This window comes from Dendropsophus ebraccatus, chromosome 5 (genome assembly GCF_027789765.1).
Source record: "Dendropsophus ebraccatus isolate aDenEbr1 chromosome 5, aDenEbr1.pat, whole genome shotgun sequence".
In the NCBI taxonomy this organism is placed as follows: Eukaryota; Metazoa; Chordata; class Amphibia; order Anura; family Hylidae; genus Dendropsophus; species Dendropsophus ebraccatus.
Window position 1 is genome coordinate 129,712,712 of NC_091458.1, and position 22,942 is coordinate 129,735,653.

At 44.1% G+C, this 22,942-nt stretch overlaps 1 protein-coding gene across 1 annotated transcript; it reads left to right on the forward strand.

Annotated features, from left to right (window-relative positions):
- Positions 1-1,526: 1,526 nt before the first annotated feature.
- SYAP1 (synapse associated protein 1) lies at positions 1,527-22,703 on the forward strand. Its single transcript, XM_069971251.1, has 9 exons — positions 1,527-1,939; positions 3,510-3,628; positions 5,989-6,055; positions 6,750-6,823; positions 10,909-11,048; positions 11,595-11,740; positions 15,086-15,144; positions 17,264-17,408; positions 20,521-22,703. The coding sequence occupies exons 1-9, from the start codon at positions 1,720-1,722 to the stop codon at positions 20,646-20,648; spliced, it is 1,098 nt and encodes a 365-aa protein (XP_069827352.1). The 5' UTR covers positions 1,527-1,719; the 3' UTR covers positions 20,649-22,703.
- Positions 22,704-22,942: the final 239 nt, after the last annotated feature.

Sequence of the window (22,942 nt, forward strand, 5' to 3'; positions counted from 1 at the left end):
CATAGGAATTACACCATTCGTCGTCACTGTATCTGAGAGAATTCTAACACTTCCTGATACACTAAAGTAAGGGAAATAGCCCTATATGAGCATTTCCCATAATTAATGTACATTAGAAAATTGTATAACTTTCCATAAGTAATAACATATAAAAAAATAATTTTGGCCGGACTTCTCCTTTAAACATATAGAGCCAGGGATAGCTGCACAACTTTATGTGAGAATCTCTTAAAGGTGCAGTGCAGTATATAGACACAGTAGTGGTAATATAAGTCCTTGTTAAGAAAATATATGAGATATCGTCTGTCAGCTGTCCCTTGTAGATAAATGACTTCTGCTTTAGCAGGTATACTGAGACTATAGAAACACTGGATGAGACTTTAAAGGGTCACTGTCGTTATAACTTTCAAAATCTAAATCAACAGTAGATGTGATATAAAGCAAGTTTGCAATTTACATAAATTTTTTTTTTATCATGCTGTAAAAGAAAGCTATACTTACTTGTATCCAGGTCCAGTCTTGTGCTGGTTGAAAAAAACAGACTAAACACAGGAATTCTGGCCAGTACAGAGAGTCACGGCTCAATGTGTCCATCAGTCACATGACTGCTTTCTCTCTATGAGAGCTCAGATGGCCTGGGATACACAGGACTTCCTGTTTTCTGACTGTTTACTGTTCTTTGAGAAAAAAACTGTCAGAAAACAGGAAGTGCCGTGTTTTCCATGATAACTAAAAAAAAAATAATGAATGTTTATCGCAAACTTGCTCTATATCACATCCACTTTTGGTTTAGATTTTGAAAGTTATAATGACAGTGACACTTTAGGGCTAGATTCACACTTAACAAATCTGCAGCGGCTCTCACACTGCGAATTCGCAGCATAATCCACTGCGGATCCATTGCCTTATATTTTCTATGAGACTACATACTCGCAGCGCGACTGACATCCAGCTGTGAGTATGTAAGTTGCTTCGGCTTGCTTCGGGGGTTCCCGGCGTCTGAAGGTCAATCAGTGCACTCCGGCCGTGTATACACTCTGGCCGTGATTCCATAGACAGCACTATAACGTATATATTCGTATTAATCCTGGCCGTTGTTGTAATCGGTAACAACAGCCTCAGTTTTACGAAAATATACCTAGTGTGAACATGGCCTAACTAGGTTTTCCTTGTCTACATGGCAAAAAAATTAGTAATAAACTACGACCCCAGGCCTTCTCCTAACAACTGCAGAGAGAGGACTCCCATTGATGGAGAAGGTCCTGAGGTAACTCAAGGTGAGATTGGACACAAGCATGAGATTGCTATAACAGAATACAGTATGTAATAAAAAAAATGTAACTATTAGTAACATATATACAAATATATACATACATGTAAACTGCATAAATTATACCACAAAATTCCTCCTTCTGCGCAGGCGCACAACACTGCGCTGTAGACAAGGCGCACGTGACTGAGCTGCTGGAGAGCGTGGAGCGGGGGCGTGGCTAGGCCTGATGAGGACCGGTTGGCTGAGCGGCGCCGAGCCGTGGACGTCTCTGTGGATGTCACGTGAAAACAACAACTGTCGCTATTGGTTGGAGCGGCTGCTGGTGACGTAGAAGGCAGAACAAGGAAGTTTTGACGGTGTAACGGCAAAACAACAACAACAAGGTCCTAATCGGTAACCGCGTCGTGTCAGCAGCTGGGGGATCGTGACCGGGCTCGGACAGCAGCATGTTTCGCGGTCTGGGCAGCTGGTTGGGCTTGGACCCAGAGCCGGACTCACAGCCCACCGAAGAGAAGGCTCAGCCGACCCAGAGCACAGCGGATGAGGGACCCGCAATTACCGAGCAGGGGGAGAGCAGAGGGCCCGCGGACCCCGAAGGGAACACCCCCGAGGAGGAGGAGGAGGACGATGATGATGTGCTGATCAAGCAGGCCAAAGGCTTCGGCAGTAAGTGACCGGCAATGTGTGTGCTGTCACCTGTCAGCGAGGGGGGCAGCCGGCAGTCAGTGAGGAGGAGGGGGCAGCCGGCAGTCAGTGAGGAGGAGGGGGCAGCCGGCAGTCAGTGAGGAGGAGGGGGGCAGTCAGTGAGGAGGAGGGGGGCAGCCGGCAGTCAGTGAGGAGGAGGGGGGCAGCCGGCAGTCAGTGAGGAGGAGGGGGGCAGCCTGCAGTCAGTGAGGAGGAGGAGGGGGGCAGCCTGCAGTCAGTGAGGAGGAGGAGGGGGGCAGCCTGCAGTCAGTGAGGAGGAGGAGGGGGGCAGCCTGCAGTCAGTGAGGAGGAGGAGGGGGGCAGCCTGCAGTCAGTGAGGAGGAGGAGGGGGGCAGCCTGCAGTCAGTGAGGAGGAGGAGGGGGGCAGCCTGCAGTCAGTGAGGAGGAGGAGGGGGGCAGCCTGCAGTCAGTGAGGAGGAGGAGGGGGGCAGCCTGCAGTCAGTGAGGAGGAGGGCAGCCGGCAGTCAGTGAGGAGGAGGGCAGCCGGCAGTCAGTGAGGAGGAGGGCAGCCGGCAGTCAGTGAGGAGGAGGGCAGCCGGCAGTCAGTGAGGAGGAGGAGGGGGGCAGCCTGCAGTCAGTGAGGAGGAGGAGGGGGGCAGCCTGCAGTCAGTGAGGAGGAGGAGGGGGGCAGCCTGCAGTCAGTGAGGAGGAGGGGGGCAGCCTGCAGTCAGTGAGGAGGAGGGGGGCAGCCGGCAGTCAGTGAGGAGGAGGAGGGGGGGGGGGCAGCCGGCAGTCAGTGAGGAGGAGGAGGGGGGGGGGGCATCCTGCAGTCAGTGGGGAGGAGGAGGGGGGGCATCCTGCAGTCAGTGAGGAGGAGGAGGGGGGCAGCCTGCAGTCGGCGAGGTGGTGGGCAGGACGCAGCCCTCCTGTCAGTGACCGGCATACTGCTTGGGCATCTCTAATGTGTTAGAGAGTTTACACAGCGCCCCCTGGAGTATAGTCGTTCTCCAGACATCCCACATTCTTGTGCTGGTCTTGGGGAGGCGTCTGTCTACCGACTATCGAGTATTGTGCATGGTTCCTATTTATATCATTGGAACCTGTGGGGGATACTTGCTGGGCATCGATCGCCTTGGCATTCAGTCTCACTAGTGTTCAGCTTTGTCTCTCCATGCCCCCTGGTCTGGAGATGGCTATGCCTGGTATTCCTTTCTTATTTCAGCATATGGCTAGCATATTCCATAGCGCTCTGATGTGTAGGGACAGGAGACTGGGTATATAGTCCATACCATAGGCCAGCCCGCTGTTGAGCTGTTCAGCCTTCCACCCCGTTGGATGATGGAGTTCAGTACAGAGTAACAGCTTATCGATCTGTTGTGTTTTACTTACAATACAGCGAGACAATAGAGGGAAATCCTGATGTGATGGACGACGCTGTCATTGTGTTTGTAACCACCTGTTCACCTGTCACGTGTTGCTGAACAGGAATAGGAGCTGATGAACCCGGCCCGACACAGGAATGTCTGCTCTGCCAGTTTTTCCATTTGATCTTAAATTTGCTTTGTGTCTTTTTGTTTTGTTTTTGTCTCAGGTTATCTCCTGAACATGGCCTCAGTCGCCACCAAAAAGATCTCTGAATCAGTCACGGAAACTGCCCATACTATCAAGAAGTCTGTGGAAGAAGGGAAAATCGACGGCATCATTGATAAGGTTTGTTGGGTTATGATTCAGGCACCTTTAGAGCGTTCGTGTCTGAGTTGAGTTGAGAGAGTTGTGATTGGTTAGTGTCTGGGTGTTCAGCCCCATGTAGCCAGGAGAAGCGAGTGGTTAAAGGGGTATTTCACTCAAACATAACTTTTCATATGTTGACGCTCATGGTGAGACTAACAATTCCTTCCATACTTGTTAGTATCCAGTCTCCTTCCCCCAGTTCTGAGCTGCTGCTTACTGATAAAGACACAAAAAACTGTTTGTGTGCTATTATCTCTGTCTCCCCCTCCTTTCCCAGATGGCTGATGTAAACAAGTCTCTATCTGCAACTTTGTAATGCCGGGAGGATTAATCACAGTGAGTTCATCAGCAACTTGACCTCAAATTAACCCTCCCAGCATTACAAAGAAGCTATAAAGTTACAGATAAAGTCAGCCAGGGACTTGTTTACATCAGCCGTCCTTGAAGGGAGGGAGGGGGGAGAGAGAGAGAAAAGCTCACACACAGATGTTTGTGTCTTCAGAAGAAAGCAGCAGTGGAGAAATGGGGGAGGGAGAATGAATAGATAATAAAAAGTATAGATGGAATTGTTAGTCTCACAATGGGCAGTAACATATGAAAAGTTATGAGTGGAATACCCCTTTAAGCACTTCTCTCCCCAGCTCGTTATGATCTCTAGTTCAATTGAGGAGACAGCCTCCATAGACTTTCAATCTGTAGGACATGTCAAAAGTTCTTTTAAAAGTGACATTTAAGGGCTTGTTCACCCCCACTGTCTCTGACATCTATAGTTTGATCCTTAGTGTAAAAATAAAAACAGGGGAGATTTATCAAACATGGTGTAAAGTAGAATTGTCTCAGTTGCCCCTAGCAACCAATCAGATTTCACCTTTCATTCCTCACAGATTCCTTGGAAAATGAAAAGTGGAATCTGATTGGTTGCTAGGTGCAACTGAGACAATTCTACTTTACTGCAGTTTGATAAATCTCCCCCATTGTCTGCAGTTCTGTAAGGCTATTATTAAGTGACAGATGGTGACAGTGACCAAACTTAACCCCTGTAGTTTGTAATTTCTCAGGTAGATCAGCCATACAGCAGTTCAGGTATTCAACCTTCCTCCCTTATGACGTCAGATCCGTTGATACATTCAGGGATTGTTGTTTATCATCAGGATTTTAGATTTTATTGGCTCTTCCTCTCTGTCTGCTCCTGCTTGGTGACAGGCCGGGAGATTATTATATGTATAGCTTCATGTATCTCTGGTGCTGCACCAGATGGATTCCAACCGACTGTTTTACTTTAACAAACCAGTAAAACCATCATTCTTATTGCTTTATAACCAAAAAGAAATGACCTACCCAACATTACACAGACCCCCTCCTTCTGCCATCAATATAGTTGTATCCCATCTCTCAAAGTGGAACAGAAAGAGAAAGAAAACCAGGCACGGGCGCCTCATGTCATACCTCAATATATGGAAAAAACGGAAACAGTGAAAAGGTGCTCACCTGAAAGCCACTTGGGCTTTATGCATATCACCCCTCTTGAGCTGTTGGGTACAAGTCCAAATCCAAAATGTCGTCCAACTGGATGTATATCGAGACACTCTAGGGACTGCCAGGCTGACTGTACCGGAAACGGGATACTCCCAAAAACACGGGGGCCCGTGGAGATGATATGTGAGCAACAGAAAAAAACTTTTGGTACTCTAGGTCAGCGCTGTCCATGAAAAGAGTTGTCAATGGCTCAATTACATTAAAAGAATTTATTTAAATCAGCACAGATATGAGGCGTTTCAAGACGTGTGTCCTCTTCATCAGATATATGAAAGTGCACTATGCACAACAAGTGTTTATACTGAAAAACTAGCAAACGCATTAAGGCTGGGTTCACACTACGTATATTTTAGTCAGTATTGTGGTCCTCATATTGCAACCAAAACCAGGAGTGGATTAAAAACACAGAAAGGATCTGTTCACACAATGTTGAAATTGAGTGGATGGCCGCCATATAACGGTAAATAACTGCCATTATTTCAATACAACGACCGTTGTTTTAAAATAACAGCAAATATTTGCCATTAAATGGCGGCCATCCACTCAATTACAACATTGTGTGAACAGATCATTTCTGTGTTTTTAATCCACTCCTGGTTTTGGTTGCAATATGAGGACCACAATACTGACTGAAATATACGTAGTGTGAACCCAGCCTAACAATGATTTTTGAGGTCGGCTCAAAAGATGCAAAGGATATAGCGATCTATCGCACAATAATCGGCCTGTGTAGGAGTCACAGTACATTGCTCTGCGCCATTTAGAAAACATCCCAAGTGAATTTGTTTTCTCTGTATTACCAGACTATCATTGGTGAGTTCCAGAAAGAACAGGAGAGGTTTGTACAAGAGAAATCAAGTAAAAAGACAGGTATGTATCCTTCCTGTATCCATGTACAATTATTGAGTTTACTCAGACACCTGTCCATAGTACTGAATGGCACTCTGGCATGTCCTGTTTTTCCTGTCTGATCCTGTGGTGTGTATCCTGTTTTACTGTGTGTTTTACTATGTGTATGTTTTAAAGTATAAGTTTTATATATATATATATATATATATATATATATTTTAATACACTGTAAGTCTTTGTTCACACAATGTATATTTTCGTAAAATCATGGCCGTTGTACAATAGCCGTGATTATTACGAGAATATACGTTGCATTGCTGTCTATGGGATCCCGGCCGAAGCGTAGACACATAGTATACGCTCCGGCCGGGATCCCTAGCGGCACCGCAAACAACTGACATGTCAGTTTTCTGCGACCGCTATTAATTGACGGAAAGTAGTGTGGGCAGGACCAGGACTCTGCATATTGGGAAAATAAAAGAGTTATGGCTCGTAGAAGGTGAAGAGTTATAGATGTGCCCAAACCGCCGCACAATATAGGTATTTGCGAATATTTTGGTTAAACAGTCCAATACAAACCCCAAGATTTATCTACACAGGAGGATGCTTCTTTTTTTACCTTTGATAACATGTGGGGCTGGTTCTATAATTGAATTTGAGCCCCCCCCCCCCCCCTTTTAAAAAAAAACAAAACGTTCTTTTGTTCTCTTAACAGAAGCTGCGGTTCCTCCTTGGGTCGGCTATAATGAAGAGGAAACCATTCAACAGCAAATCTTGGCCCTGTCAGCGGTAAGAATAGTCCTGTAACGCCTGTCGTTCACACCTCTGCCAGTGTAAATACAGTATATGTAGATTTATAACTTCACATTGTGTTTTTGTTTTCTCAGATGAAGACACATGTATAGTAATGTTTTTAATTTGCAGGACCTTGTACGCAGGGCCGATTCTAGCTTTTCTGCTGCCTGAGGCGAAAATTAAAATGGCGCCCCCCCCCCCCCCATTCTAGAATCAATTGTGTAGCAACTATTCACACGTCGATACCTCAGCTATAAGTAAACTTATTTTCTCATTGTGTATTATGTTCTGCAGAACCTCATAATACACCTCAGCTGCTGCAGAACCTCATAATACACCTCAGCTGCTGCAGAACCTCATAATACACCTCAGCTGCTGCAGAACCTCATAATACACCTCAGCTGCTGCAGAACCTCATAACACACCTCAGCTGCTGCAGAACCTCATAACACACCTCAGCTGCTGCAGAACCTCATAACACACCTCAGCTGCTGCAGAACCTCATCATACACCTCAGCTGCTGCAGAACCTCATCATACACCTCAGCTGCTGCAGAACCTCATTATACACCTCAGCTGCTGCAGAACCTCATTATACACCTCAGCTGCTGCAGAACCTCATCATACACCTCAGCTGCTGCAGAACCTCATCATACACCTCAGCTGCTGCAGAACCTCATTATACACCTCAGCTGCTGCAGAACCTCATCATACACCTCAGCTGCTGCAGAACCTCATCATACACCTCAGCTGCTGCAGAACCTCATCATACACCTCAGCTGCTGCAGAACCTCATTATACACCTCAGCTGCTGCAGAACCTCATCATACACCTCAGCTGCTGCAGAACCTCATTATACACCTCAGCTGCTGCAGAACCTCATTATACACCTCAGCTGCTGCAGAACCTCATTATACACCTCAGCTGCTGCAGAACCTCATCATACACCTCAGCTGCTGCAGGACCTCATCATACACCTCAGCTGCTGCAGAACCTCATTATACACCTCAGCTGCTGCAGAACCTCATTATACACCTCAGCTGCTGCAGAACCTCATTATACACCTCAGCTGCTGCAGAACCTCATCATACACCTCAGCTGCTGCAGAACCTCATCATACACCTCAGCTGCTGCAGAACCACATAAGCCTCCTACTTTATAAAGAACAGTGTATGATCCTCTTATGTACTGCAGGGTGTAAGTGATAAAAACTTCACTTACAGGCTGCAGCACAAATATAATTAAAGGGCATAAGAGAAGGAGAGGTCTTCTTCACTGCGCTGCACTGGTGACCCCTGACCTCTGCACGGAGCCCGCACATTTTTCTACCTACTGGCAGCTGGAGATCGGAGGTCAGGGGTTATCACTGTACAAGAAGTGAAGAAGCAGACCTCTAATTCTCTGAAGCTCTTTAACCCTTTGTGCTGCAGCCTGTAAGTGAAGTCTGTGTGACTTACACACTGCAGTACATGAAGGGGTTAAAGGGAACCATTCACCCCGTGGCCCCCGGCAGAAACTGACATACAGTGACATAAAGGTCAATATACTTACCACATCGCTCCCGGTCCCGTCCCGGATCCCGTTGTTGACACGGAGAAATCGCCGATTCTTCTTCTCCCGCCCATTATGGTAATGAGCTGAGATGAGTCCAACGTCCATAGGAAACGACGGACGAGTCCAACTTATTCATGAGGTCCTCTTCTCATCGCCGCCCATCCACGCCTCCTGGAACTTGATTGACGTCTTCAGTCTTCTGCCGAATTCCCGCGCAGGCGCCGCTGTGATGGTCTCGTCACCTCTTCTGCGCCTGCGCGGTAAACAGGATACGGTCTTCAAGCAAATCGGCGCACGCGCAGTAAACAGTGAAGCTGCGGAGCGGCTTCAATTGTGAACTGCGCATGCGCGGAAAACGACTGTCATGGCGCCTGCGCGGGATCCGGCGAGAAGAAAGAAGACGAGGAGGAAGAGGACCTGGCGTCAATCAAGTGTCGGAGGCGGGGAGAAGGCTGGAATTCGGACCCGGCGGCGCTCATTACCATAATGGGCGCGAGAAGAAGAATCGTCGATTTCTCCGTGTCAACAGCGGGCTTCGGGACGGGAGCGGGAGCGATGTGGTAAGTATATTGAACTTTATGTCACTGTATGTCAGTTTCTGCCGGGGGCCACGGGGTGAATGGTTCCCTTTAAGTACTCTGACAGGCTCTGGCATGGTCGCTCCAGCACAGGGTCCAGGAAACGCTGCAGCCGTACTGAGACCCTGTCTGTGAGGTAAGGCAGAGAGGCAGGGGGTGAAGGAGGGGTACGGATCGTGCTGGTCTGAGAGCCCACAGTGAGACACTGTCTCTGTGGGGCAGGAGGGGTGAGCGGAGCTAGGCCATGCTGTGCTTGGGTGGGGGGGGGGCGCCATTGCCACTCACTCTGCAGCATCCCCCCTGCCCACCCGCTCACTGTGCAGCCTCCAAGTGGACACAATAATAAATTAAAGAACACTTACTCTTCTCCTCAGCTGTGTCTTCCTTCTTCTGGGGCCTGGCTTCCCTCATCTCCTTCTCCTTCCCCTTCCGGCTCCTCTGAGGTGCGTCGGAAAAGTGACGTCAGCCATCAGAAGTGTGCTGTAACAGATGTGCCTGCGCATGGCACGTCTGCTAAATGGATGTGATTGTAAAGGGGCTGAGCTGGGGGGAGCTGGACCCAGCCCCGGAGTGCAAATGCCAGACGCAGACGCCACTGGTGTCAGGGAAGGTTCTGCCGCCCCCTGCAGGACCCCAAGAGCTGCCGCCTGAGGCGGAAGCCTCAGCCTGCCTCATGGCAGAAGCGGGCCTGCTTGTACGGTTCTTGCATTGATCAGACTAGCTTACTAGTTATTATGACTAAAATGCGAGTAAATGTATATTTAAAATGTATATATTACTGTAAATTTATGGACTATAGGATGCTCCTTTTTTAACAAGAGAACGCCACATGCAGCTACAGAACAGGCGATGAAAGTCCTGCAAGACCTTCCATGATGTTGGAGTCATGTGATCAGTCTTAATTTCTGGGTGTGTTTGAACATAGGACTTTTATTTGTTGTGCTAGGCATTTGTCAGCAATACAACTGTGTGTAGCAGAGCTGTGTGTGTCTATGGACAGATCGGTGCACTGGGGGTGTTAGTTGCACCCCCAATGCACCAAATCACCTCCTTAGCCTATGTATTCATACTTCCAAACATTTTCTTTAACCCAGTAAAACAGGCCTAAAGTCTGGGCCACTAGGTGTCTCACTTGTGTCCCTTGTGCTAATTCTTGTGTTTGTACTATATAGCCACTGTTGCCTTTTGAATGTTATCCCCTCTACCCAATCCTTTTAGGAGATAATGAGTACTCTAGTCCTATTCCACCGAGCGATAATCAGCCCGATTCTGCCGATTATCGCTTCGTGGAATAAAGACAACGATCAGCCGATGATCGTGTCATTGGCTGATCGTTCATTTAGGTTCAAACATAAATCATCGGGCACTGACCGTGCATCGCTATTCCACACAGCGATGCGCGGTTGGTGCGACCGAAGATTTCACAAGCACCATACTTTACCTAAGCATGTTGCAGGTCTTCTCCTGCGCTCCTTCTTCCTTCCGATCCCACGCTCAGCAGCAGCTTCGGTGCGGCCTGTCTTAGCTGACAGACTGCTCAGCCAATCACTGGCCAGGACCACCGTGGCCAGTGATTGGCTGAGCGGTCTGTCAGCTCAGGCAGGCCGCACCAAAGCTGCTGCTGCGCCGGGAACCGGGAGGAAGGAGCGCTGGAGAAGACCTGCAACATGCTTAAGTAAAGTATGGTGTTTAAACCAGGGCTGCAAGGACATCGGTAACGATGTCCCTGCAGCCCTCGCTAAATGATTACCGGGCCATGTGATAGGCCCAGTAAAGGAGCGCCGATCTAGCAGATCGGCGCTCGTTTACATTATTGATCGGGCCCCCATCGGCCCGTGGAATAGGACCCTAATTCTTTAATACCCACCTATAAAAGCCAAATTTTACATTTTCATTCCCGACTTGCTCAGTTTGTATTATTAGTGTATACCTTTATCTCATTTTTAAGGACCGGAGAAACTTCCTACGAGACCCTCCTGCCGGTGTCCATTTTAATTTTGATTTTGACCAGATGTACTCTGTTGCCCTTGTGATGCTGCAAGAAGATGAGTTGCTCAATCGGATGAGATTTGATCTTGTTCCAAAACTGTAAGTGTTCTCAATGTTTGACAAATAAAGTCTACACGGTGTAAGGAAAGCAGGAATGATGATCTGCATGATGAGATGACGATTGTCATAGACTGCTGACTACTGTGACTCCCTTTCAAGCAGCTCTAGGCTGTTTGGCTCACAGAGCATTATCTAGACTGGATACAACTATATCCGCTTCTGCACTTTATGAGCTGTAGTCTCTAGATCCAAACAAGAACATTTTCTTCAAAAGATCCAGTAATGTGGAGGGATTGAAATTATTATTATTATTTTTTTTTTTTGAAAACTAGAGAATATTGCTTTAAATTAGAGTGGGGCACTTGCCTCCCCTACACAGTCAGCTGCACCAACCAATATCAGTAGGCTGGCGGCATAACATTTATTATGTTGTTGTTTTTCATACATTATTTATAAACTTACGGGAGAATGAAGTTAACTGATGCTTGTGTGAATGAGCCCTGAAGATGTACAGGCATGGTTATTGATTACCAATATATAAAGATACTCGTCTATCTCAAGTGAATGTTATTGTTTTCTCTTTAGTGTGAAAGAAGAGGTCTTCTGGAGGAACTATTTCTATCGGGTGTCTCTCATAAAGCAATCTGCACAGCTGACCGCTCTGGCTGCCCAGCAAGCTACCGGAAATTCTGATAAGACAAACAGCAAGCAAAATGATGGGGACTTAGAAGGTAAAGCAGATGTTTGCTTCTGTAGATATATATGAATGCATGGTGGACATTATGGAGCAGATTTACTAATACTTTCTAATTCTTACATAGGCTAGACAAGGTGTGACTAGGTTCACACTGTTAGGCTATGTTCACACAATGTAAGTTTCCTAATAATCACGGCCGTTGTTGTTGATATGAAACAACGGCCGTGATTAATAGGAAACTTACGTTGTGCTGCCGTCTATGGAATCACAGCCAGAGTGTATACACATAGTATACACTCCGGCCAGGATTGATAGCGACAGCACAAGAAACTGACATGTCAATTTTGTGCTGCCGTTATTTATTAAATAGCGGCTGCACATCCCTGACAGGTCACACAATGGAAAGTGCAGCTTCGGCCGCACTCTCTATTGTGTTCAATGGTGAACTGGGATGCGGGCACACACAACGACCCAATTCAATAGAAATACAGATCATCCAGTTATGCCTTCACTAATCTGATGAACTTCACTGATACCGGCCGTTCTGTGACACGGACGGTGTTATATGATGTGTGAACCCGGCCTTAAAGTGTACCTATCGCTTTGGGACTGTGGCAGGATACACAGAAAAAAATCTGCAGGTGTGCTGTCCTCTTCAGCTACAGGCAAAGGAAGGAAGTGTGGTAGACTTCTTTGTAAGTGTGTTACAGTGCTGTCAGCAGCGCTTCTGGGAGTTCTGTACCCCACTTGCTTCATACGAGGATTTCCCACCTGCGATATTTTTTCACTGTACCCTGCCGCTGTCCTGAAATGATAGGTACACTTTAAATCTTATAAAAAAATTCAGTGGGAAACAGATTCTAGTGTATGGCATAGAGCAGAATCCATTTATAGCAACTTACATTTTTATGTTACACATGAACAGTGTGAAACCAGCCTTAGAATGTGCCAGATTTATTATAGTTGTCTTGACTGTGATAGATCTGGTGCGTCTTTAGCCTGTCTGATCTATACAACCTATAGTTGGCTTACTTTACAACAAAATTGTGCACTGAAAGTTTGATTGCAAATTACCCCACAATTTTGGCATGTTTGCGATAGTAAATCTGCTCCCAATAATTCCATAAAAATTTCTTACACCATATTATTTATATTTTATATTATGGGGCATTTACACATTCTGTAAGTACAGACCGTGCACAAACAACGTGCTATGGACCAGAATTTCACGACTCCCGGCATCATCATTCATAACGCCTGGAGCTCAGAAACTGTTACTATACTGACACAGCGGAGCGGAGTACGTAGCTCCCCTCGTCATTCATTATGTTGCTTGGAGCTTTGTACTCAGTTCTGTAGCTCATCGTCCATACTTACAGCCCTTGCACAGGAACGTGTGAAGTGTGAATGATTCCCCCCCCCCCCCCCCCAGGTGTGGAACTTGGTATTATCACCTATTTTCTATATTGGTACTGACCAGCAAGTGTTTTACTTTCGGCTTTTACTGTTGTGAGTGCTCTGAATTGTTTAATTGTAATATTATATATTTACTATCTGGCAGGTTGTATAAAAGTCACCATCTTATGTTGATGTAAATGCTTGTACTGTTTTCTGTTTTAGTCTTTGTTTGGCTATAAAGCTAAATTCAGTACAGAGTCTGATTTCTGTTCCGCAGAAGTGCATTGTGGGAGCACAGGGGACACTATATTATAGCTGTGCTGGAAGATAAGTGATGCCTGAGATGACTGATATCACTGGAGTCTGATAGGTTTGAGGTCTTCCCTATTGTTCCTTAATGTCTTCTGTCAAGGGAGAGGGGAATGGATCTGGCCTGTTGGTCTTTAAGAGGTGCTTGGCAGCAACTTATCTCCTTTGTTCTTGAGAAATAAACGTGCTCGATCAGCCGAATCAGGCTTATTTATGGGAGAGCTGCTGGAAAGAGGGGAGAAAGCCTTTGGCTGAACTTTTGTTTGGCCGGCAGCTATCGAATGCATATGCCTGAGCTGCAGCACCAGACCTAACCCATAGTAAGAAGCAGGCACTTTATCCTGCTAAGTAAGGCTTATAAGTCACAATGTAACCAGAAAGGCTGCACTCCACACATGAATCAAGACAATCTGTTTATTATGTACATAAAGACAAACCAGGACTTGTACAAGTTAAAACCACAAATCGAACCACATAGGGAGAACCCACCATACAAAGAAACCCCCAGGACTACAACTCTGATCCCTGAACAGTGGAATGAAATATAATACAGACCTTACTGTAATCATAAGTGAAAAATCACCTATAGAGTGCCATCTCTAAAGTGCCAAAAATACATGGGCCAAAAGCAAAACCAAAATGTGAGGCAGTAAGAAAAAGCTGGTGTCACCCCGTGGAGGGTGAATACCACAGAGTCGGGTCCCCGTACTGCATGCGTTCCGTCACTCTTGGTGACTTTCTCAGGAGTATGCACATATGAGATGGCTGCGGTACATCTTTTAAGAACACAGTATTTTTTTACCCATTTCTGCATTATTTTTTTTTCCTATAGTGATATAAGGGCTTGTATTTTTGCAGGACAAGTTGCATTATCTTAGGTTACACATATTTCATTGATTGACTTCTACTGACTGCGGGGAAGTAGAGGGAACAACAAATGCAGTTCTAAGGGATGGCAAATCCCCATCCGAGAGTAAGAATTGTTCTGCTGGCACTAAGGGTCCTATTACACGGGCCAATCACTGGCCGCTCAGCCAATCACTGGTCGCAGCTGTCCCGGCCAGTGATTGGCCGAGCGGCCTGTCAGCGGACTTGGGAAGAAGCAGAGCGCAGGAGGAGCCCTGGACCATGAATAGGTAATGTATACAATTTGAAAATCGTCAGCCGCCGGCCAGGCATCGCTGTTTCACGTATCGATGCGTGGTGGGCGCCCAACAATTTTAGGTCCAAACCTAAATCAACGATCAGCCGATGATCGTTGTCATCGGCTGATCGTTGTGTTTATTACACGGAACAAAAATTTACCGGATAGGGCCGATTTGTCCGATTATCGCTCCGTGTAATAGGGACCTAAGATTCTGCTTTCTACTATGTGTCTTATGGTAATCTTTAAAAGCAGGTGGTTACAGTTATTGAGTGTAAATATGGAGTCTCCCCTTTTCCCCTTATTTTGGTTGTATGCTGGTTACATTGTGGGTTGTTAGTTTCTTTTTTACATTTAATGAAGAGTAAATAGAAATAAATTAGTTCAAAATTGCCAGTGTTTATAAATGGAGCAAAAATATATTGCATTGTGAGTCAGGCTATAAAAAGCACTAAGTATTGCAGATGTCACAAAATGGCACTTACAGGTTTGTAAAGGATTTCTTTTTCCTTTTTTTTTTTCCCCTAGAAACTGTAAGACCAAAGACTCCACCAGTTGCTATCAAGCCCTCACATAAAACTACGGAGGTAATGTTCTCTTTTCAAAATACTCGCGGCATAGTCTCTCACATTGCATGTGGTGTCGGATAGAAGATAAAATATCATCCTATTGCTAACTTTTCTACTGTGACCATGTTTTTTTTTAGCTTCCCCCCCCCCCCCCAAACACTATTCAACAAGCCTTGTCTTATAAGGTTTGTAGTGAGAACGTAAAAGAGGCGCTTTGAATTGCACATAGTGAGAACCATAGCCATTTCCCTGACACACAATCATGTAGTATTTGTGGTTATTTAGCATTTGTGTTAATTCTTGATAGCACATGGTCCATGTAGTAATAGACCTGAAGGACGTTGTGATTTAGTGTTTATCAGTGTTAAATTTTGAATTCAAATATCAGGATCAATACTATAGACATATATGCTTTTACAGGAGAAGTCCGGCAAAATTTTTATTAAAGTATTGTATTGCCCCCCCCCCCCCCAAAGTTATACAAATTACCAATATACACTTATTACAGGAAATACTTATAAAGTGCTTTTTTTCCTGCACTTACTACTGCATCAAGGCTTCACTTCCTGGATAACAAGGTGATGTCACTTCCTGGATAATATGGTGATGTCACACCCCGACTCCCAGGGCTGTGCTGGCTGTGGCTGCTGGAGAGGATGATGGCAGGGGGACACTGGGCACTGGAGGGACATTGAGCATCCCTCTGCCATCATCCTCTCCAGCAGCCACAGCCCGCATAGATGTCCATGTTATCCAGGAAGTGACATCACCATGTTATCCAGGAAGTGAAGCCTTGATGCAGTAGTAAGTGCAGGGAAAAAAGCTCTTTATGTTAATTTCCCGTAATAAGTGTATATTGGGGATTTGTATAACTTTTGGGGGGCAATACAATACTTTAATAAAAAGTTTTGCCAGACTTCTCTTAATACTTGAGGACATGAGTCCAAGAATGTTATCTGGTTGCAGTATACGACGAGGCTATGTTCAAACACCATAAAATAATGTAAAATACGGCCGTAATTTGGAGATAAAACTATAGCAGTATTTTCAATATAATAATGCGCTCTCTAGAAGCCAATGGGAAATGGGCTGGCAGTGCGCACAGTGTATAGAATTACGTTCGTAATTGATTACAACTGCCCAAGTAATGAACAAATTCATTGTTTGCCATTTGCTTTTGCAATGTACGGGCGTTTTTTGCATGTGTTCTCACATAGTATAATTTTCACTCTAAACTGGGGTCGTAGTTAGCTTTTATTTTACTGTGTGTGAATTTGGCCCCAAGGATATCTGGTGTGTAAAAATGACACTATAACATTGTTATCAAATATATTTTTAGATCATTGGTAAAAATAAAAATATTATGTGTGTGTATGTATGTATGTATGTGTATATATATATATATATATATATATATATATATATATATATATATATATATATATATATATATATTAGTGGTAAAAGAAGAGTTTTTCTAAGGGATGATGGGAATATATGATAATTGTCTGATTGGCAGGTATTCAGTCACTGATCAGTAACATATGGGCCTATTGCCCTCAGCTTTACTTAAAGTGACACAGTCACCCCCTTTTGTGCATTCTGACATCTCTACACAGGTGTCAAGGGTAAATTTAGCGGTTTTCATACCTTATTTTATATCATACGTCATGGTGCTTGTTCCAGTAAAAAGTCATCTTTTATCAACCTCAGATTATGTTAAGTGGGCGGGGCCTCGTAGCATTAGTGCCACTTAAACCCGCCCACAACGCCACCGTTGGCCCCGCCCCCTCACCAGCCATTGGAACAGGCTGACCTAAAGGTCTAGGCTCCACCCCCTCTAGGTCGGCCCACCAATGGCCGCCAAGGAAGCAGGGGTCAACGGTGGTGTTGTGGGCGGGGCTAAGTGGCGCTAATGCCGCGAGGCCCCGCCCACTTAACATAATCTGCAGTTGATAAAAGATTACTTTTTACTTGAACAAGCACCATGACGTATGATATAAAATAAGGTATGAAAACTGCTAAATTTACTTCAACAGTGTAGCCTTTTTTAGAGACTGGTGAGGATACAGCAATTGGACAACATAACCTATTTGTGGGAAATTCCCTTTAACCATCATGCAATGTCAATACACAGGAAGATGAGGAGATTTCTACCAGTCCTGAAGTGTCAGAATTTGTGAGTGAAGCTTTTGACTCCTGCAATATCAACCAAGAAGACCTAAGAAAAGAAATGGAACAGTTTGTTCTTGACAAAAGAGATGAGCTCGACACAGCGGAAGGTAAAGTTATTATTTATTGCTGGTAAAGGGATAGTCCAGAAAAAAATTCAAATCAACTGGTGCCAGAGATTTGTAATTTACTTCCGTTAAAAAAATCTCAACTCTTCCAGTACTTATCACCTGCTGTTTGTCCAGCAGGACGTGGTGTATTCTTTCCAAGCTGGAGAGCAGGAGATTTATATATATATATATATATATATATATATATATATATATATATATATATATATATATATATATATATATATATATAACAGGAATCTCCACGGCACTCCAAAGTAATCAAAAATTGTGATTTATTCCATGGTGAAAACAGCACAGCAAAGTGTCAAATAGCGACGTTTCGACGACCTCCGTCGTCTTTTTCAAGCGTGATAACACTACATACATCAGATCCTCTTATACAGGTGAGTAGATCAATCTACAACAGTGATTGGTGCACTAGTGCACGTGACATGTAATTGACAGACAAAACATTTGTTACAGGAATTATATTACTGTGTTTAAGGTACAATATTTCTTGTACAGGTGCATAGTGAAGTAAAAAAAAATAAAAAAAAAATGCTCGAGCCAGACGGCGAGTCATGCATAAAGTCCGATAGTTATATTCAGTACGTATTGATTGTAGCGGTTGCGGCTCACACCCAATTAAGTCAGGAACCTCGGCAGCAGGATGTAGGAGAAAATTCATGTCCACACCCATCAGGTGTAAAAGCAAAAATGCATGTTGAGAGTAGTAGTATGGTGGGAGCAAGGTACTTCAGGTCGCTCTATGTGAGATCGCATCACCCCAATACACATAAGTGTATGGTACCGCGATCTTGCTTATTAGAGCTGCCTATTCCCCTGTTCCTAACTACAAAAACGCATGATGTATGAACAGTCACCAACTTGTTTAAAGAAACATTGCACGGTACTAAGGACAGACAGGGAGTATGGCCTCACCCCGGGTTTATGACATCTCCGGTACCGCCTCCACTCTTTGTTCTGTGACCTCTCCAGGTCTTTTTCCCGTGTTTTTTCTTTCATGTAAAATCGCAGCCAAAAAACGCCGCTTCTGAATGGTGGCTGTATTATTTGGAAGATTCCAATGTTAGGCATGCATGTCAACATCTAACATTGGAATCTTCCAAATAATACAGCCACCATTCAGAAGCGGCGTTTTTTGGCTGCGATTTTAAATGAAAGAAAAAACACGGGAAAAAGACCTGGAGAGGTCACAGAACAAAGAGTGGAGGCGGTACCGGAGATGTCATAAACCCGGGGTGAGGCCATACTCCCTGTCTGTCCTTAGTACCGTGCAATGTTTCTTTAAACAAGTTGGTGACTGTTCATACATCATGCGTTTTTGTAGTTAGGAACAGGGGAATAGGCAGCTCTAATAAGCAAGATCGCGGTACCATACACTTATGTGTATTGGGGTGATGCGATCTCACATAGAGCGACCTGAAGTACCTTGCTCCCACCATACTACTACTCTCAACATGCATTTTTGCTTTTACACCTGATGGGTGTGGACATGAATTTTCTCCTACATCCTGCTGCCGAGGTTCCTGACTTAATTGGGTGTGAGCCGCAACCGCTACAATCAATACGTACTGAATATAACTATCGGACTTTATGCATGACTCGCCGTCTGGCTCGAGCATTTTTTTATTATTTTTTTCACTTCACTATGCACCTGTACAAGAAATATTGTACCTTAAACACAGTAATATAATTCCTGTAACAAATGTTTTGTCTGTCAATTACATGTCACGTGCACTAGTGCACCAATCACTGTTGTAGATTGATCTACTCACCTGTATAAGAGGATCTGATGTATGTAGTGTTATCACGCTTGAAAAAGACGACGGAGGTCGTCGAAACGTCGCTATTTGACACTTTGCTGTGCTGTTTTCACCATGGAATAAATCACAATTTTTGATTACTTTGGAGTGCCGTGGAGATTCCTGTTATATATCCAGCCAAGTCGTGGTCTCGACTGTCCGCTGGCACCCAATACACCGTGTAAAGGTGGTGCCGCTCCAAGATAAGATTCATTATATATATATATATAAATATTTAATGTTTGTTTTTGGGTGTGGGAGGAAACCGGAGTACCCGGAGGAAACCCACGCAAACACGGAGAGAACATAGACAGGAGATGATTTTTATAGGAATTTACTACTGCTCTGGACAGTTCCTGACATAGACAAAGATGGCAGCAGAGAGCACTGTGCCAGACTGAAAAGAATACACCACTACCTGCAGGACATGCAGCAGCTTATATGTACTGGGAGACTGGAGGATTTTATATAGAAGTAAATTACAAATGTCTGGCACTTTCTGAGACCAGTTGATTTGAAAGAATTTTTTTTTTCTGGAGTACCCCTTTAAATAGGTTTTAAATTTAGCCATTTATAGCATATCTGCAGCCGGTTGGACCTGCATCTGGTGGTAGACAGACATATTCAGACTGGCTTATCTGTGAAATCAGAGGTGGCCAGGGTGTATAAGGGGACCACTTCATTGATTTTAATAGGAAGAATATTATGACTCAGTGATTGGATATCATGGTCCTATTGTTCTTCCTACAGGTGTTGGTCACAGATGTGGAACCCATATCACTCAAGCATTTAAGGCCTTTGTTGTGCATATGCAATAAATGTTTATGATGGTGATAGTCCTTTCATCAGACTGGTGGGCAATGCTCTAGGATTCTTCTCGGCAAGCATTTGCTGCAGTTTGTTGTTTTCCAGTCTAAAGTTAATAAGTTACTGCCATAATGAAGAGGCACCCGGATGTAAAGCGTTCACTTGGTCATACATACAATGAGAGTTTGAATATGATAGACTTTCTGCATTGTGCCACACATGCTTGGCATGCTGGGAGAAACTAGCTTTTCATGGTCTGGTTGGTTTTTGGGTGTGCCCAGAAAATGAAGCTACTTGCTCGTATCCACAGTCAAGTGCATTGGGTCTCTCGATTGTTAAAGGAATACTCCAGAAGCTGCTTTTTTATGGCTTTATGTAGATTTCAAGATGTCCTTTTCCTTGTAGCTGTACATTGGCTTTTTAGGCACGTGAAACCACCCTAAATGTGATCTCTGTATTTTTTTTTTTCCCTTCAGAGGAATCCGAAGACTGGATAAAGGAACTGCAGCAAGTGGTCCAGGAATATGAAGTAGTCTCTGGGACAGACAAACTAAAAGACGAGAACTGGGACAAGGAGATCGAGGAACTTCTCCAAGATGATTAACTGTTTACTGTGGCTTCCTGGAAAGCATCTTTGCCGAAATATAACATTACTTTAGTCATTCCTGCACAATGTAAAATTGACTCGGTGAAGTGATTCTTGGGATTTTAGTGTGTTTTTTTCCATAACGGACTCTGATGAGGATTGCAGTTGAACTTTTCATGCCCGCTGGAGAAGTAATGCAGTTTGGTTGGACCCATGGGAAGCCCTTTCTGTTATGTCCTTCTCTGTTATGGTTTTAGTATGTAAAAATATTTCATAAGCAATTATTTAAAGGGAATCTGTCATACGTTCTGACCCCTCAAACCTGCTGACGGTTCCATATAGAAGGTGGGGAAAGGAATTAAAGTAAAACTGTCAGCTGGAATTTACATTCCAAACTGCTGTCGCTGTTAGGTCACGGAAACACATGATACTGCTCATATAACCATTTACAGTCCTACAACATACAAAATAGTTTCATTCTTCTGTGCAAGGTGTCAGAGGCTTTCTCAAGCCCCTGAAGTGCAGAAAGCTGGAACGCCTCCTTGCTCCTCCTCCTATACTTGACCCTGCTTGCAGCTGTCAATCAAGCTACGTCTGGGTTCACACTACTATTTTCCTATCCGTTTAACGTCTTTGTTTTATGGAAAAAATGTATTCAAAAAACCGATGCAATTGTGTTCATCCGTTTGTATCCGTTCTTCTGTTGACTTCCACTATTAAAAAAAAAGAAAAAAGGATCGAAACGGATGCATTTTTTAACGTACACAAAAATAGGGCTGACCAATTAAAAACAGATACATTGGACAGATAGGAAAAACACAGTGTGAACCCAGCCTAAGACAGGGGTGAGGAGGCATTGCAGCTTGCAGCATTTCCAGAGCTTGGGAAAACCTCCTTGACACGTTGCACAGGAGAATAAAAGCATTTCCCAGGTTTTGGTACATGAAAGGTCCCATGTGTCTCCTTGATCTAACTGCTAACAAACAGCGTCAATTAGAACACGAATTACAACCGACAGATTCGCTTTAAAACATACCGAAAGTTCGGATTGAGCACATTTCATAACCATAAAAAAGCGCCTTGTAGAGATTCAGGCACCTTTGTTGCACACTCCCAAGAGGTGGATCATTCCATAGCTCTGACCAACAACTCTCTAGCTGTCTCCTTTAATGCAGGGCTCTAAGGGTCCATTTACACAGAAAGATCATCTGACAGATTATCTGCCAAAGATTTGAAGCCAAAGCCAGAAACACTATAAACAGAGATCAGGTCATAAAGTAAGGCCTGAGATTTCTCCTCTTTTCAAATCCATTCCTGGCTTTGGCTTCAAATATTTGGCAGATAATCTTTCTGTGTAAATGGACCCTAAGTTCCACCACCTGGCCACTTAGTATAGCAGTGCCTGGGACAGTACAAGCCTTTTTTTTTTTTTTTTCCTTAACCTGCATGGCCGTAAATTTAGGTATGTTTTAATAACTCTCACTTTGTTTTTAGGGCTCACAAGACAGATTCCTTTAATGACTATGGGGTATACTGGTTATACATTATACAGGAATATTCTACAGTTCACATATTCTGAACTTGAATTTCACACCTAAATTAAATGTCACACTTAAACTACAATTATTTTTTTAATTTCAGCAATTTTATTTCTGTTGCCAAATAATAAGTAAAATGTACTGCATATTAGTAATTTATCGTCCAGCATTCTGGGACGTCCGTGTCAGAAAGCTCTGGTATTGTGTATCGGTATCTGCCACTAGCCCTTCACTACTGTGTCACCCAATCGCATTATATAGTGAAAACAGCACCAGAGAAAGAGGAATTGAAAAAACTACAGGACTTTAACAGCTAAAATGAAAACATAAATTATTTTATAGTTTGAAGTTTCTGTAAAAGACACCCATGAAAAGAATCCGTGCCTTGCACTTGTAGGATTGCATTGACATTTGTATTCTTGATATACTGTAACTTAATTTTGTTGAAATTTTCCTCTTCAAACTGACAGCTCAAGTACTAGATTGGTATACCGAATTTATTGATGATTAAAAATAGCCAATACATTTAAAATAATGGCTTATGTTTTGTAGGTGCTTTCTCTGATATTCAGCACTCATTCAATGGGGAACGTGTGGGCTTAGTTGTGCAGTAGTGTCCTACCTGAAAGTGAATGCACAAGGATAACTTCTAGGCATGTTTGGGTGCATTACTTTGTAGTATCATAGCCACGTCAGAAAGGGTAGTAGAATATCACTAGAATATGCCATCACATGCTGATCCAGGGGTGGGTAAAGTATCCACCAATCAGAAAG

Excerpts from the sequence above, each read along its gene's own strand:
- SYAP1 (XM_069971251.1), top strand. The coding sequence starts at position 1,720 with ATGTTTCGCGGTCTGGGCAGCTGGTTGGGCTTGGACCCAGAGCCGGAC. Across the intron at positions 11,049-11,594 it reads TTTGATCTTGTTCCAAAACT|TGTGAAAGAAGAGGTCTTCT; the intron begins GTAAGTGTTCTC and ends TTTTCTCTTTAG. Across the intron at positions 11,741-15,085 it reads AAATGATGGGGACTTAGAAG|AAACTGTAAGACCAAAGACT; the intron begins GTAAAGCAGATG and ends TTTTTCCCCTAG.